Source organism: Dermacentor variabilis, chromosome 2, assembly GCF_050947875.1.
Source record: "Dermacentor variabilis isolate Ectoservices chromosome 2, ASM5094787v1, whole genome shotgun sequence".
Lineage (NCBI taxonomy): Eukaryota > Metazoa > Arthropoda > Arachnida > Ixodida > Ixodidae > Dermacentor > Dermacentor variabilis.
The window spans coordinates 54597473-54612776 of NC_134569.1; the positions used below are offsets into that span (position 1 = coordinate 54597473).

The window sequence follows — 15304 nt, forward strand, 5'->3', positions numbered from 1 at the left end:
CACAATATACTAGAAATAACAGTGGGGCAGGACCGCGCAAGACAAAGGGTAAACAACTTAAGATTGTCGACTGGGACAAATTGAGGAAAATATGGGAGGAGGCCGACGACACGACACAAGGTATTGAGGAATGGACCGAAAAACTAAAGGGAGATGTGGCGGCAGCTACGAAAACGGTCCCGGCGGAGGCGCATTTAGATAACGTAGACAATAAGCCACTACACATGTGGGAAGCTAAGGCAGGGTTGCAACGGAGATGGAAAAAAACAAAAACACAACCGGACGCTTCGTAGAAAGATAGCCAAATTGAACAGGGACATAGAACAGTACGCCCAGCAGCTATGCAGACAACAGTGGGAAGAAAAATGCAAGGACATGGACAGTCAGATAGGAATGGCAATAACGTGGAACATCCTTCGATATTTGTTAGACCCGGACGGGACCAAGTCGGCACATAGGCAAAATATAAATCGGCTAATACAAGCGTACCCAGGGACAGAGCAGGACTTTCTCAAGGAAATCGAGAAAAGTTACATCTCGCAAGCGATGCACGTCACACACCCTGACTACACAGGGCAGGTAAATGACAAATTAGACAGCAAAATAGGCGAGTCAGAAGTCAGGGCAGCCCCACAGAAACTCAATGCCAAGTCGGCCCCCGGACTAGACGGGGTAACGAATAAAACGCTAAGGAACTTGGGCGATGAGTCTATAACTAAGTTAACAGAATATTTTAACGAATGCTGGGAGGCCGGGCAGATTCCGCAGCAATGGAAGACGGCACAAATCGTGTTAATACCTAAACCGGGCAAGCGGCTGCAGAGTGAGAATTTGAGACCCATATCTCTCACTTCTTGCGTGAGGAAACCCATGGAGCACGTAGTCCTAGCGAGGATAACCACTTACCTTGAGGACTGGGACGCGCTCCCACCCACGATGATAGGATTCAGGAGAAATCTCTCAGCCCAGGAAGCTCTGTTACAACTAAAACATCAGATCATGGAAGATTCGAGAAGATCGACAAAGGCAATTCTCGGTTTGGACCTAAAAAAGTCCTTCGATAACGTAACACATGCAACAACACTAGATAGAGTAGGAGAACTGGGACTGGGAAAACGGACGTACGATTATGTACGCAATTTCCTAACGGGCAGAAAAGCAAAGATCACGATAGCGGACCTAGTTCCGGAGGAGATCGAGATAGGCAGCGCAGGTACGTCACAGGGCTCGCTCTTATCACTGATGCTATTCAATCTGGCGCTAATAGGGCTGCCAGCCAAGCTACAAGAAATCGAGGGACTCAACCATACCTTATACGCTGACGATATCATATTATGGGTGAGAAACGGAAGTGACGGGCAAATAGAACAAACGCTTCAAGCAGCGGTCGAAACAATCAAATGATATCTAGAGGGGACAGGGCTAACCTACTCGGCAGAGAAATCGGAGCTGTTACTGTACAGACCGACTCGCAGAGGTCGCAAACCAGGCAACTACAGGGAAGATCTCACCCATAGAGACGAGATACAGTTAAAGACGGCCAATGGGAAACCCATACCCAAGGTCGACAGGATCAGGGTGTTGGGGCTCCTCATCGAAGCCAAGGGCAACAACGGAGAAACCCTCAGAAGACTGGAAGGAACTGTAGCGCAAATCATGAGGCTAATCAGGAGGATAGCAAGCAAACATAGCGGGATGAGAGAGGAAAGCACGATGAGGCTAATACATGCTTTCGTAATAAGTAGAATAGTATACGTAGCGCTGTACTTGAAATGGCAGGTCGCGGAAAAGATCAAACTAGAATGCCTCATTCGGAAAATATACAATCTAATCATAGGGCTACCGATCAGTACCAGCACGGACAAGTTGCTACAATTAGGCCTCCACAACACGATAGACGAGCTCATTGAAGCGTGATGTACGGCACAATATGAACGCCTCTCTAAGACTAGAGCAGGCAGACACATCCTAGAGAGACTAGACATAGGTTACCACACACAGCACGGTGTCAAGGTGGACATCCCGAGAGAGACGAAGGAAACAATGGTAATACTCCCTATACCAAAGAACATGCACCCTGAACACAATAAGGACAGACGAGAGAACAGAGCGGAGCAGATACAAAAGAAATTCGGCAGCGACAAGAACGCAGTCTTCGTAGACTCGGCTCGATACAGTCGTAGACGAGGGTTTACGGCAGTCGTAATCAATAGCGACAAACAGTGGAAGATGTGCGCGACGATACGCACCACAAGTAACGAGACAGCGGAAGAAGTAGCCATAGCGCTCGCAGCAGCTCAGACTAACGCAACCGTGATAGTCAGCGACTCTCAGACGGCAATAAGAAGCTTTGCCAACGGCCGAATCTCGCCGGAGGCACTACGCATTCTTCTTGCAGGAGGTACAGATTGTAGGGCTGCCTACAATCTGTACTATCAGCTCTGCGTCGCGGGCCATTCGAACAGCTCGTATTCGATACTAGATGCCTACTCCATACATCACAGGAGAAAGGACACCACGTAACGTTTCAGTGGCAGCCAAGTCACTGCGGCGTCACTGGAAACGAAGACGCCGATAATGCCGCTCGGGCAGCTATTGAAGACGCACAAGAAGAGGCCATAGCGCTTTCACAATCCGACGCAGCTGGCAGACTTCGAGTGCTTGCACAGGAGCTCACGCTCTCTCTATGGTGCACACCAAACAGCCAGACCAACCAGAGCAACCGTCAATACCACCTGCCCTCTTCGATGCATCTCTATATGCCAACTGGATTCCGCCGAAGAGAGGCGACTCTGCTTTATCGCTTATGGCTAGGGGTGGCTTTCACGAAATCTTACTCATTTCGCATTGGAATGGCCGACAACGCTCTCTGCAATGCCTGTCTTCACGAGGAGACGCTGGAACACATTCTGTGCGACTGTCCTGAATATAATGTTCAGCGACAGTCCCTGGCATCCGTTCTAGCGCACCTTGACACTAGACCAATGTGCCTCGACACGATTTTCACATGCCGCCGACAGAAGACATCGCAGGTGAAGGCGACGAAGGGACTACTTCGGTTTTTGAAAGAGACGGGATTGGACAAGCGGCTGTGACAGTGATATCACGTACCACGCCAGATTGATGGACTCTAACGGACGATGTGTGTGTGCTGTGCTATGTGCTCTCTCACTCTCTCCCTTCCCCATCTTTCATCGCCCCCATCCCTCTCCCATGTGTAGGGTAGCAAACCGGTTAAACTAAACTAGTTAACCTCCCTGCCTTTCCCTCTCCACTTTTGCCTTCCTTCCTTTTTGCAGGAGGTCAAAATTTCAAAAGAAAGGTGTACATCACATAGACACCCGCTCACACCCTAGCGGAGGATGGCAACAACGAGGCGGCACACGACGCGGCCCGAGGGCTTACGGACCGAGCCGCAGTCGCAAGTGACGCCCCGACACCCTTCGGACGTGACGGTGCAGTAAATGAGTGGGAGTCGAAGGACAGAATGACAACATATAATGACATTACGAAAAACAATAGGTTACAGAGGGGCATATTCCCACGACCTCACCCAAAATTGACAAAAAAGCAGTCTGTCGAATGGCGGCAGTTACAAACTAGGACGTATCCGAATCCTGCGCTCTTGCACATCATATATCCGGATATATATCAAACGAACAAATGCAACACATGCGAATCCAGAGCCACTCTGGAGCATATATTATGGGAATGCCGAGGGATACATAACAATAACGAGAACGCGGCCTCTAGCAGCAGCCTTCGCACGCGCTGGGAAGCCGCGCTGCTCAGCCCCGCCCTCGAGGATCAACTATGGGCCGTCCAGCGGGCCGAGGATGCCGCCAGGACCCAAGAACTCCTGGCCGTCACCTAGGCGGGGCCTTTGGCCCTCCCCACCAACTCGCAGGACACGCAATAAAGTTATTTCCTCCTCCTAACAGGAATGGCCGACACTGCCGAGTGGAATTCTTTTACGCATGTGACGCGACAGTAAGGCAGCTTCCCTGACGCCGTCCGTCCTTCGACGCTCAGCAAAGCTCCCTACAAGGTACGCCGCTGGGATTTACGAGAGACCACTCTCGGAGGAAAAGATCCTTGGCCCAGGCACTTCTTGCATGCGCAAGGCAACGAAAGCGCCACTGCTCGTCTTGAAGGCGACTGGACGAACGCTTGTGACTATAAGCAATTGTATAAAGTCTTCTATAATATTCTGTGTTGTACTACTGTTCATGTTACTCTGTATTTTCTTGTGTTGTTTTACTCACTCCTGCAACAGACCGACAAAGCTTACAGAATTTAAATAAATAAATAAATAAATAAATAAATAAATAAATAAATAAATAAATAAATAAATAAGCAAACTTTCATCTGCAGATGTGTTTACACTGACTGCCTCGAGTGAAATATTTGTGTTAAAAAACTGACGTTTTGGCATTGGGCCTGCGTGCTTCTTTACGCTCGAACAAGTGGCTTAGAAACGCCTTAAAGAGACTGTGCAATGCGATTCATTGTTAAAGGAAACAGGCCAACTCGAGGCGAACGGGAAGGGCTCTCTGCGGGAAGTCTGGAAGCGCTGGACTTTGCAGCGGATGACCCGCGAGATGGAAGGTTTTCTTTTTTTTTTCTTTACAATAGCTTGTTTTTCAACAACCATGGGACAATTTTCTTTGCAGGAGCAAGATTTTAAAGTGACTCCACTACAAGGTCACTATGTATTAGGTTCACATTAAATTCAGTGCTTAGCTTGGTACGAGACTGTATCAAATAGCAGCCTCCTGGTGAGGTTGGAACACGAAGAGTCCTACCTGAACCCTGGATCCCCCGCCGGATACCTGGGCGATGTAGCCCATGATGTATTTGGCGGCTACCGTCTTGCCCGCACCGCTTTCACCTCTGCGCAAAAGAGCAGAAACCGGCGAAACTCGTCAACGCTGGGAAACAATAAATAGCTTTATTCAGTTAGCCTCGCTGTTTATCAAGCTTAGCTCAGCCTCCCAGTAAAAACACTAGAGGTGTGCACGAGGTCCGGGTGACCTGAAAGTCCCTATACGACCCGGCCCCTGAGTGCGGGCTCAGGCAGACCGACGTCATTTTGACTCGGGTCCGGGCTGGGCCCGGGCTTGAAAGTGGAAGCCCTGCACAGCTCTAAAAATATAACTTGAATACTTGCGAAAGTCTTGAAATTAAAGAAGTGGCCAAGATGCCTCGGCCATTTAACAAACGTACATATGCCTTACAAAAGAACAACTTGCCCATAATAACAGCAGGTTTCAATTTTTTTCAATTTATTTTTATTTCCAGAATTACAAGTGTTCTGGCGGATACCAAAGGCTAAAAGCTGTTGGAAAAACAGCTTCACTAGGCCTATGGTCCGTTACAAGGCATACATGGTGGTTTGATCAAAATCGTAACATTGTTGGACACTCAGAGTAAATTAATTACATAAATGCACAATAAAACGACCGAAAATAATATAGAGAATAAGAGAAAAAAAACATATTTGATACATCAGCAAAATGGAAGTATGTGTAAGGGTTACTAACAAAGCTAACACAATTCGCTCTGATATAGAGACAAAATAATACAGACAAAAAAGAAAAGAAAGAAACATATTCGATACACCAGAAGATAGAAATACATGTGTAGGGGTTACACAATCAGTAACACAGTTGTCTCTGAAGAACGATAAACAATCCCTGATCACATGTTTACAAAATGCATTCGCAGTTTCTTGAATGAAGAAGTATATGTACCTTGGTATTTTTTAAAAATAAGTGGTAGATTATGTTTTAATCATTGTAGGCTATATTTATTACGAAACCACGGAACACACCACGTATCACTATTTCTTGTATTGGAAGAATTGAATTTTGGTGCCAAAGATGCACTAGACACTAGGAAATTTTTGAAGGCAGTATTTGAGAAATAAATGAATTTAGAAGGCGAAAAGTGTAGAAATATTCTATTTTTAGAATTTTATGCTTTAGGAACGCTGGCCACGTTGTCTCCAGATAACCCATGTTTTGCAAAGAAAGGATTTTCATAATATTCGTCTTTCCTGTAGTCGCCCACACTAAGCTACAGTAATTTGAATGGGAAGAAACTAGAGCACAATAAATGTTCAGTTTTGCTTTGGTTGAAAAAAGACGCCGACATCGAGACAGAACGCCTGTGATAGCAGACATTTTTGTGCAGACATTTTCAATATGTTTATCCCAAGTAAGGTGCGAAGAAAAAGTGACGCCTAATATTTTATGTTCATCCACAATTTAGACAGACAGACAGACAGACAGACAGACAGACAGACCTGAAGACACAGACAGACAGACAGACAGACAGACAGACAGACAGACAGACAGACAGACAGACAGACAGACAGACAGACAGACAGACAGACAGACAGACAGACAGACAGACAGACAGACAGACAGACAGACAGACAGACAGACAGACAGACAGACAGACAGACAGACAGACAGACAGACAGACAGACAGACAGACAGACAGACAGACAGACAGACAGACAGACAGACAGACAGACAGACAGACAGACAGACAGACAGACAGACAGACAGACAGACAGACAGACAGACAGACAGACAGACAGACAGACAGACAGACAGACAGACAGACAGACAGACAGACAGACAGACAGACAGACAGACAGACAGACAGACAGACAGACAGACAGACAGACAGACAGACAGACAGACAGACAGACAGACAGACAGACAGACAGACAGACAGACAGACAGACAGACAGACAGACAGACAGACAGACAGACAGACAGACAGACAGACAGACAGACAGACAGACAGACAGACAGACAGACAGACAGACAGACAGACAGACAGACAGACAGACAGACAGACAGACAGACAGACAGACAGACAGACAGACAGACAGACAGACAGACAGACAGACAGACAGACAGACAGACAGACAGACAGACAGACAGACAGACAGACAGACAGACAGACAGACAGACAGACAGACAGACAGACAGACAGACAGACAGACAGACAGACAGACAGACAGACAGACAGACAGACAGACAGACAGACAGACAGACAGACAGACAGACAGACAGACAGACAGACAGACAGACAGACAGACAGACAGACAGACAGACAGACAGACAGACAGACAGACAGACAGACAGACAGACAGACAGACAGACAGACAGACAGACAGACAGACAGACAGACAGACAGACAGACAGACAGACAGACAGACAGACAGACAGACAGACAGACAGACAGACAGACAGACAGACAGACAGACAGACAGACAGACAGACAGACAGACAGACAGACAGACAGACAGACAGACAGACAGACAGACAGACAGACAGACAGACAGACAGACAGACAGACAGACAGACAGACAGACAGACAGACAGACAGACAGACAGACAGACAGACAGACAGACAGACAGACAGACAGACAGACAGACAGACAGACAGACAGACAGACAGACAGACAGACAGACAGACAATTTTCATGAGTGCCTAGCTCCAGAATAATGACGCTGGAACTGCTACGGACAACAAATTTTTAAGACACATCTAATTAGATCGCACTAAAATAAAGAATATACGCAAAAAGAAAACCATCAACGTCAGCCAATGCTGGTTGTACGCTTATTACAGACATTTGAAAGCAAGTCGTCGAAGGCTTTGATGCAGAAGAACAGTACGTATACAAGAACTTTCCCTGCACATGACTGTTTGCTTCCGGATAAGCAACTGTAATTAAGCATGTGCATTTCCAGATTGTGACATCCTAAGCGGTCCTTGTTATTAAATTGATGCCCTTTAATAACTCTCTTAACCAGTTCTCATTCAGGGACAAAGATAACCTGAAGTGAACTTGAACCGAAGTGCTGGCTGAAAGCAGCACGCACGCCTGCGTTCCTGTCACAGCCTACTCCGAAGGAAGAAAACTGAAGTCTCGGCCAAGGTCTGGTTAGCGCAACAAAATTCGGCCGTCACCTACAAACCACTCACCCCTCTTACAACACCTTCCACGCCAGCCCACGACGAGGCACACGGGGCCCTTCATTGCGTATGCCCCGCCGGAGATGCGCTATAAACAAAATTTTCGCGTCATCTAGAAGGAGCGTGCGTCAAGTTCCGCGTATATCAAACACGTCTCAACCGGTTTTACGCCAAGTCACCAATATTTAATGGCTAGACTGGAAGGCAGGCAGGCAGCCATGCGAGGTACCTTTTGTTGTCTGCTTAACGGGCTTCCTTCCGAGCGCCCTTTTTAAAGCAAGGCATCTTGGGAACAGGATACGACTATCAAAGCACCAGGTGTAAGCAGAAAATACAAGCCGTAAACTTTATCGCTCTTCCGAGCTAGCTGCGTAGCTAAAGCGTCCGCGAAGATCGAAGGGATGCGCATAAGGAGAAACAATGGTCGATAAACAAGTAAACAAATACGCAAAGAAGAAGATCGAAGAAGCTAGAAGAAGAAGAAGAAGAGGACAGGTCTCGAAAGTCGCGGGTCATCTTTCTTTAAGCCCTCTAAGTCTCTCAGAGTTAGAAAGGTTAGGAAGAAAGCAGAAATAAAATTCGATAGCGAGGAAGGCGCTACACGCAGCGAACAGAGGGCAGAAATGGCGTAAGACAAATTAGTGGCCGCGACGGGGGACCCTATACCGAGCTCGTGCGTGATTTACTGAACGGAGTCGATGCTTGTCTCGGGGCGCATTAATACATCTGCCTGCAATGCTCGCCGCCGCTTTTACCCGCATTTCCAGCCAAGCCTGGGTCAATATACACATCGTTTTCTAGGTTTGCCTAGATTTTCTTTGTTGCGATATCGTCAGGCTGCATCAACAAATAAGGGAGCCGGGGAAACAAATCAAGGAGTAAAATAAAACGACATTAGGTGGGATATAGCGCGGATATGCACGGTCGATATAGGTGCACATTAGTCACCGCTTCCTCCCATTCTTTACCCTCATCTTCTACGCAGTTCCCGCAGCTCATTTAGTTGCGTATACAAAACTAATAGCGACGAGCACGAATGGCTGGAAACAGCGTTGACTGAAATTAACGCGCTAAAGCAAAGAGAACCAGAAGAATTATTATTACAAAGTGCGCTTTCTTTTTCTTTTCGTCTTTTGCGTTTAATGATTTATTGAATTAATGTTGTTTATTCCATCGCATCGTAATTTAGTAGAGCTTGAGGCAGTCTGTCTCCTCGGGCATTATTCAATGGGTCACCTATGTGTAAAATACATACTTTGTAATGTAAGTAATGTCGAATAATGAGTTGAAAATCAGACCTAGTATCTGTCCGCGTTCCAACATGCGGGATTTATGTTAGCATGTAAGAAGTAGGCGGAGCTTAAAGTAAAAGAAAATAAGTATTATACTATAAGATAACACACACCACCAGTGTGTTATCTTAGCACAATATCTTATGTGATGTATTATGTGATTGATCTTAGCACAATATGAGTTAGCGAAGTTTTCACGTTTCTTCCTGTTTTATGCTACATTTCTTTTTTTGGCCGCTGCTACACGACAAAGGGTATCCGTCATAACGCAAGGTGACTTCCTTCCTTTATCACCATCCATTGAACCCAACAAACGTACAAACAAGTAATTAACAAAGCGAGAGACAGAAAAGAGAGAGATGAGAGACAGAAAGAGCAGATTTATGTACCACAGTTGCAGCTTCGCACCGAAGTAACCTAACGGGAGTTAGGCGTGACCTTGACAGACTAATACTGTAAGGAGGTTCCATATAGGAAGAAAAGCACTTTGGTTCAAGAGAGATGAGGGGAAGGACAAAAGTTCCGCTCGACGTTAGGAGCGAGTTTGGGGAAATATCAGAGCTCGAAATAACAAGGAAGAGAGAGAAAGAGAGAGAGAGAAAAAAAAGAGAAGTAGCACTTGCTGTTGGGATAGTTCATGCATGCCAAATAATAATGAATTCAGCGCCAAAAGCACCGTAACAGGCAGGGGAGGGGTCCTGTTCTCATGTCTTTTCCTCTCTGTGATACTTTTTCTTTTGCGCGAAATTCATTATTATTTAGAAAAGAGAAGAATTTCGAGTGCTTCGAGAGGAGTTGCTGCGAACGGAAACTGCGTCGAGTGAAAGTATGTGTGCGGGCACAAAAGACGCCGAGATACCGGGAGAGTGATGAAACGCTGATGCGAGGTGACAGAAATAACGTAGAAAGAGAAAAGCGAGACGGGCCATCGCATCAAGGCAAAGGCACGCACTCACGCCGAGAGAACAGTTCGGAGGCGGCTTCGCCCGAAGTTTACCCGCACGGTTGCGACAATGCTGACGCAAGCGCAACGCTCGCGTGGTTCTGGGCGAGAGAAAAGACGCGCGCACCCGCAAACGTTTTGTTAGGGTGCGCGGGTGCGGTAACGGGGCCGCTCTCGCCCGCTTTTTTTTTTTTCAAAGAATTGGGCGCGTCATTGGCGGCGCTTTTAACGGGAAAAGGGCCAGCAGAAAGGAAAACAAGGCGAAAGCGATTCCTGTACAGTCGGTCATAATTTTTTTTAATGCGATTAGCATTGTTTGGGTAGTTCAAACACTCTTCTTACTGCCTGTATCGATACGTCTAACCTCTTTCACAGCGCTTTAAACAGTCGCGCAAATTTCGCGGCACGATTGATAAAAGTGAGAACCAGGTCGCTTCGAAATAAAAGTTTTACACCTGAAATAGACGCCTACGCAGTCGCGCCGTAGTTCATTCGAAGTAACGGTAACCGAACCCCAAGTCACAGTGGCAGCGGCGCAAAGTTCCATGGATGTGGTTTCGAAGCCTTATTGGATTTGACAGTAGTTGAAGGGAAAGACTTGATGTCACCGTCAGAAGCTAGGCTAGCAGGCTTTATTTGTACTATTTACATTTGAACATGGGATACGTTTACACAGTCTAGCGTGACTCCCAAATGGAGCCCGCAAGACGAAGCATACAGCAAACGAGCACACAGCTCACGAGTACATTGACGAGCACAGAGCACGAAGACGAGCACACACTAGCCGCCGACAACAGCTCGTTATATCCACTTCGTGTTCCCTATCCCTAGGTGAGGCAAAACGTTCGACGTCAGCGTAAACAAGCCACCTCTCTGCGGGACGTTTTACAAACACACACATGCACACACAGGTTTCAGTGCCCCCTCCGCGGGCAGACGACCTTTGCAGCGCAGTCGTCGTGGTGTCCATTGTCCTGCGTTCCCGTAGCCAGGTGGTCCCGCCCGAACCCAGCCGGCGCCTCTAAATTCCAGAGCTGCCGTAGTCCGCAGTTCTCCAAAGGACGTTCACAGTTGGTTAACGCTGTCCTCGCTGGTTCTCTGAAGGGCACCCCCACCGCGGTTGGATCAAAACACGTGCAGCGGGCTGAAATAACTTGCACGTTGCCCCCCTGGCAGGCCATTCCTAACAGCCTCGTTTAGTGAAGCTTTGTTTGTAGCGTCCGAAAGTGTGGACGCTGTGGCGTGTGGGTCTATTAATTCGATTAGCAGTTTCAGCCTACTTTCTCCGTGCATACTGCAAACAAAGGTGTCTTCAGTAAATACGGCGTAACTACGTGGCTTTAACGCTAAACGCGTTAACGTACGAAGTCATCGTGAGATCGGTCTGTTGTAATTTCTTAATGCGTTAGTATTAGGAGTGTCAAAGTGAAAAAAAAAGTGACGCGTGAAAGAACATGATAGCAAAAAGGATTTCAACGTAGCCAAGAATATGTTCAAGTGCCGATACTCAAATGTACGACGCGAACTGAGTCGACGAGAGTGGCTCGTCTCTGGCAAGCAAAGTGCAATCAGCTTTGGCCCGAACGAGTAACGGGTCGTCTTTGGCGACATTGGTGGGGCAAACAGCTAGGGCGAGTACAACTTCGGGCTGGCTAGTTTAAAGGGTTAACACGCACACCGGCTCACACGGGCAACCAGCAAGTTGCCGCGTTTATCGCCACCGAGAGAATGCGAGAGCGATTTTGGGGACGCCGTGCGCTCGCGTTTGCTCGGACCAGTGGGAGGTGCTCGGTCGCTCCGCTCGGGCAGCTTATCGCGGCGAAACCACGCGCGGCTTCACCTTCCCACTCCACCAGATTGGGTCGCCATTGTTCCTCGCAGACGACACCGAGCTGGAGACAAAAGAGTAGCTGCGGTGTTTCGATCGTTACACAAGCGCGCGCGAGCCAGTCGGCGATTCTTTGAAAATGATCCTCGAATATGCAGAGGCGTCTCTCGACAAACAGATGAAAAAGAAAAGGGGCGGGGGGGGGGGGGGGGTTCATTCTCTTAACTTCTCTTAAGAGAATTGCACTATTCGCAGCCCTTGAGGCGCCCGCAAATCACTGAGGCGATTGACGTGGTAACGAGAATAACGCGCGGACGGCACCTGCGTAAGATAAGTATCGTGAATACAGGCACTGAAGCAGCGATGAATGGTCCAGACACCTGCAGACAAGAGGCCGAATTTGCGTGCCTTTCGTTCCGTTTTCTACTAGTCTATCCACTCACACTTCCTAGCTAATAGTCATTATTCCGTTGTTTAAAGTTTATACATGCACGCTTGCCTTATTGACAGCTATTATATGTATCGTCGGCTAACTTCTCTAGGGCGTCAAAACGCACCTTGAAAAGTAGCTTCTCCACGGTAGGGAGCTTAGTGCGGAGAAGCCCCCTTCTGTAGTACCCTTTGCATTACGATGTTTGACGCGTGAGTCGAGCACTTGGTTTCGAGTCCCCCTACCATTTTCTACTCTTTACTCTGCGACTGTCAACTGCGAGGGGCTAGTGCGGAGTACGCATGCAAATTAAACCCCGTGCTTTTGCGTCGCAAATTATTAGCCCATCTGCTGACGTCACTGAAGCGACGCGCACCGAATGCCCACAATATAGAGCCGCTTGATATGCCTTAAGTGATGCTGAATTCTCAAGCATTTGAACAAAAAGAAAAATGTAAAATTGCAGCATGAGGAAAGATATTGGCATGCAATAAAATTTTACCTTCCCGACCAAGCCAGAATAGGGTCGGCTGAGAGTGCAATCTCTTCGCGACTTCCTTAAACCGGAAGAACGGCCGCGCCAGTGGGAAAACGAGCGACGCAGCTGGGTATTTAGCAAATGAGGCATTGACAGGTGGTAATGCAAGAAATATCGAAGCGTTTATGCGCGCTTATAAGAGTACACGTTACCATTACAGGACTAAAAGTCGGAGTGAGTGAGTGAGTGAGTGAGTGAGTGAGTGAGTGAGTGAGTGAGTGAGTGAGTGAGTGAGTGAGTGAGTGAGTGAGTGAGTGAGTGAGTGAGTGAGTGAGTGAGTGAGTGAGTGAGTGAGTGAGTGAGTGAAAATAATTAAATAAAGTAAATTTTATCTTTTCTATTCTGTTCAACATCTGTAGCTGTGGAGAGATTGAGGTAGATAGTACATCAGCTAAGGCGTTTCTCTATGTTATACAGAAAAAAGAATAACAATAATACTAAAGGTATTAAATAAATAAGTAATAAAAACATTGAAAATGATCTTACTAATGGCAAAGACGCCAGAACAGATAATTTATTCGACATCTAACGTCTGTGCTCGCCGCTACCCAAATGCTCTATCAGACATTGTAGTCTACGTGTTGGTGCAAGGCTCCTCCACTGCCTAAGATGGATGGTAGGCCTAAACGGACTGCTCAGTTCAAGTTCAGTCCACAGTACGGAGTATAGGTGCATCATTTCGTGCATAATTGCACAGGATCAGTTATCGGCTTATTGCAAACGCTTATACTGTACATACTGTACATACTGAAAAATATTTTGAGAAAACGTTCGCTTTTCGCTGCAGATTATTCGCTGACCATGGTACAAGTTCTTCAACAGGGGTCGAACCTGGACCTTCACAGTTCTAACACTGTCGATATCTCTTGCGCCGTGAGGATATCGAGTGTGCATACCCGCGTGCTCCAAGAAGACTTAGTGATTCGCGATGGAGCGTGCCGTGCATTTGGTCATGCCATTTGGTCAACGCTGATGGCAAAAGCTTAATCAAGTAACGAAAAAATTAGCGATGCGATAAATAGTCCGCCCTTAAAGTATGGCGAGCGAAGCGGACACAGATGCAAACCGGCTCCAAAGCGAGGACAGAAGTCCGTGGAAAAGATACCGGGAGGCGCATCGAAGGCTATCTGAAAGATCAGTCAATGACATACACAGGCGAACGGGAGGTTATCGAAGGCGTTGGAAGGAAGCTTTTCGGCACGATGTACAAAGTTTCGAAAGGCTGTCGCCTGTCGATTTTATCACGCGGTTTTAGTGCGAAGAAGCCGAGAATCTTTTTGTGTCCGTACAATCTATGTGCAGTGTAGCAGTCTCACGTAAGTGCAAAGAGGTAGTGCCCAGAGAAAGTAGCGCTGACGCATGGTAACTCACACTTCCCGACTGATAGTCTTTATTTTGTCGTTAAACGTTTGTACATGCACGCTTGCGTAATTGACAGCTATTATATGTATCGTCGACTAACTTCTCTAGGGCGTCAAAACGCACCTTGAAAAGTACCTTCTCCACAGTAGGCGCTTAGTGCGGAGAAGCCCCCTTCTGTAGTCCCCTTAGCATTACGATATTTGGCGCATGAGTCGAGAACTTGGTTTCGAGTCGGCCTCCCATTTTCTGCTCTTTACTCTGCGACAGTCAACTGCGAGTGGCGAGTGTGGTGTACGCATGCAAATTAAACCACTTGCTTTTCTGGTTCATTATGGTTCATCTCTGTCATGACTCGGAGATGAACATTCGTGCCTATCTCCGGCCTATGGCGGAAAACAGCACGACAACGCAAGGCCAAACGTATAATTGACATACACAGCCCCGGTGTGTGTCTCTTCCGTCTTTGTTATTGCGAATTTCGCACTACTTTCCGCCACGAAGCGGTACCGACTCGTCCAAATGTCAGCCCTCATACCGCCTGTCTGCCCAGTTGCGTGCACTTGCACTCTCAGTTCGCCCAGCACTTTTCGGTTTACTCTCGAGGCCTATTACGAAGAGACAGCTCGAACCGAGCGAACACTGAGGGCGACCCATTTACAATGGCGACGCGCCCTTACCGAAGTGCGCGGCGCCAAACACGAATAGACGATGGCAGCTCGTAACTACGCCCCATTCTGCGAACAGAACGACCGGTCTCGCGTAGCAAAACAACCCGAAACGCGTCCTCTTTTTTCTTTTTTGCAAAGAACAGTTGAAGAAGCCATACCCTTTCTACTCTCCCCCATCCTTCCGGGATCTCCAATTCGCATGTGAGGGGCGGCGATCACGAATGCGGAAATAAATTGAAGGG

The 15304-nt window shown here is 47.4% G+C and overlaps 1 protein-coding gene across 2 annotated transcripts in view; it reads right to left on the reverse strand.

The window, feature by feature from the left end:
* LOC142571891 (unconventional myosin-Ie-like) overlaps nt 1–15304 on the reverse strand; it is a 351690-nt gene that overhangs the window by 109845 nt on the left and 226541 nt on the right. For both annotated transcript variants that reach the window (XM_075680576.1, XM_075680575.1), the window contains exon 5: nt 4806–4893. In XM_075680576.1, coding sequence (XP_075536691.1) covers nt 4806–4893 — 88 coding nt within the window. The remainder of the gene's footprint in view (nt 1–4805; nt 4894–15304) is intronic.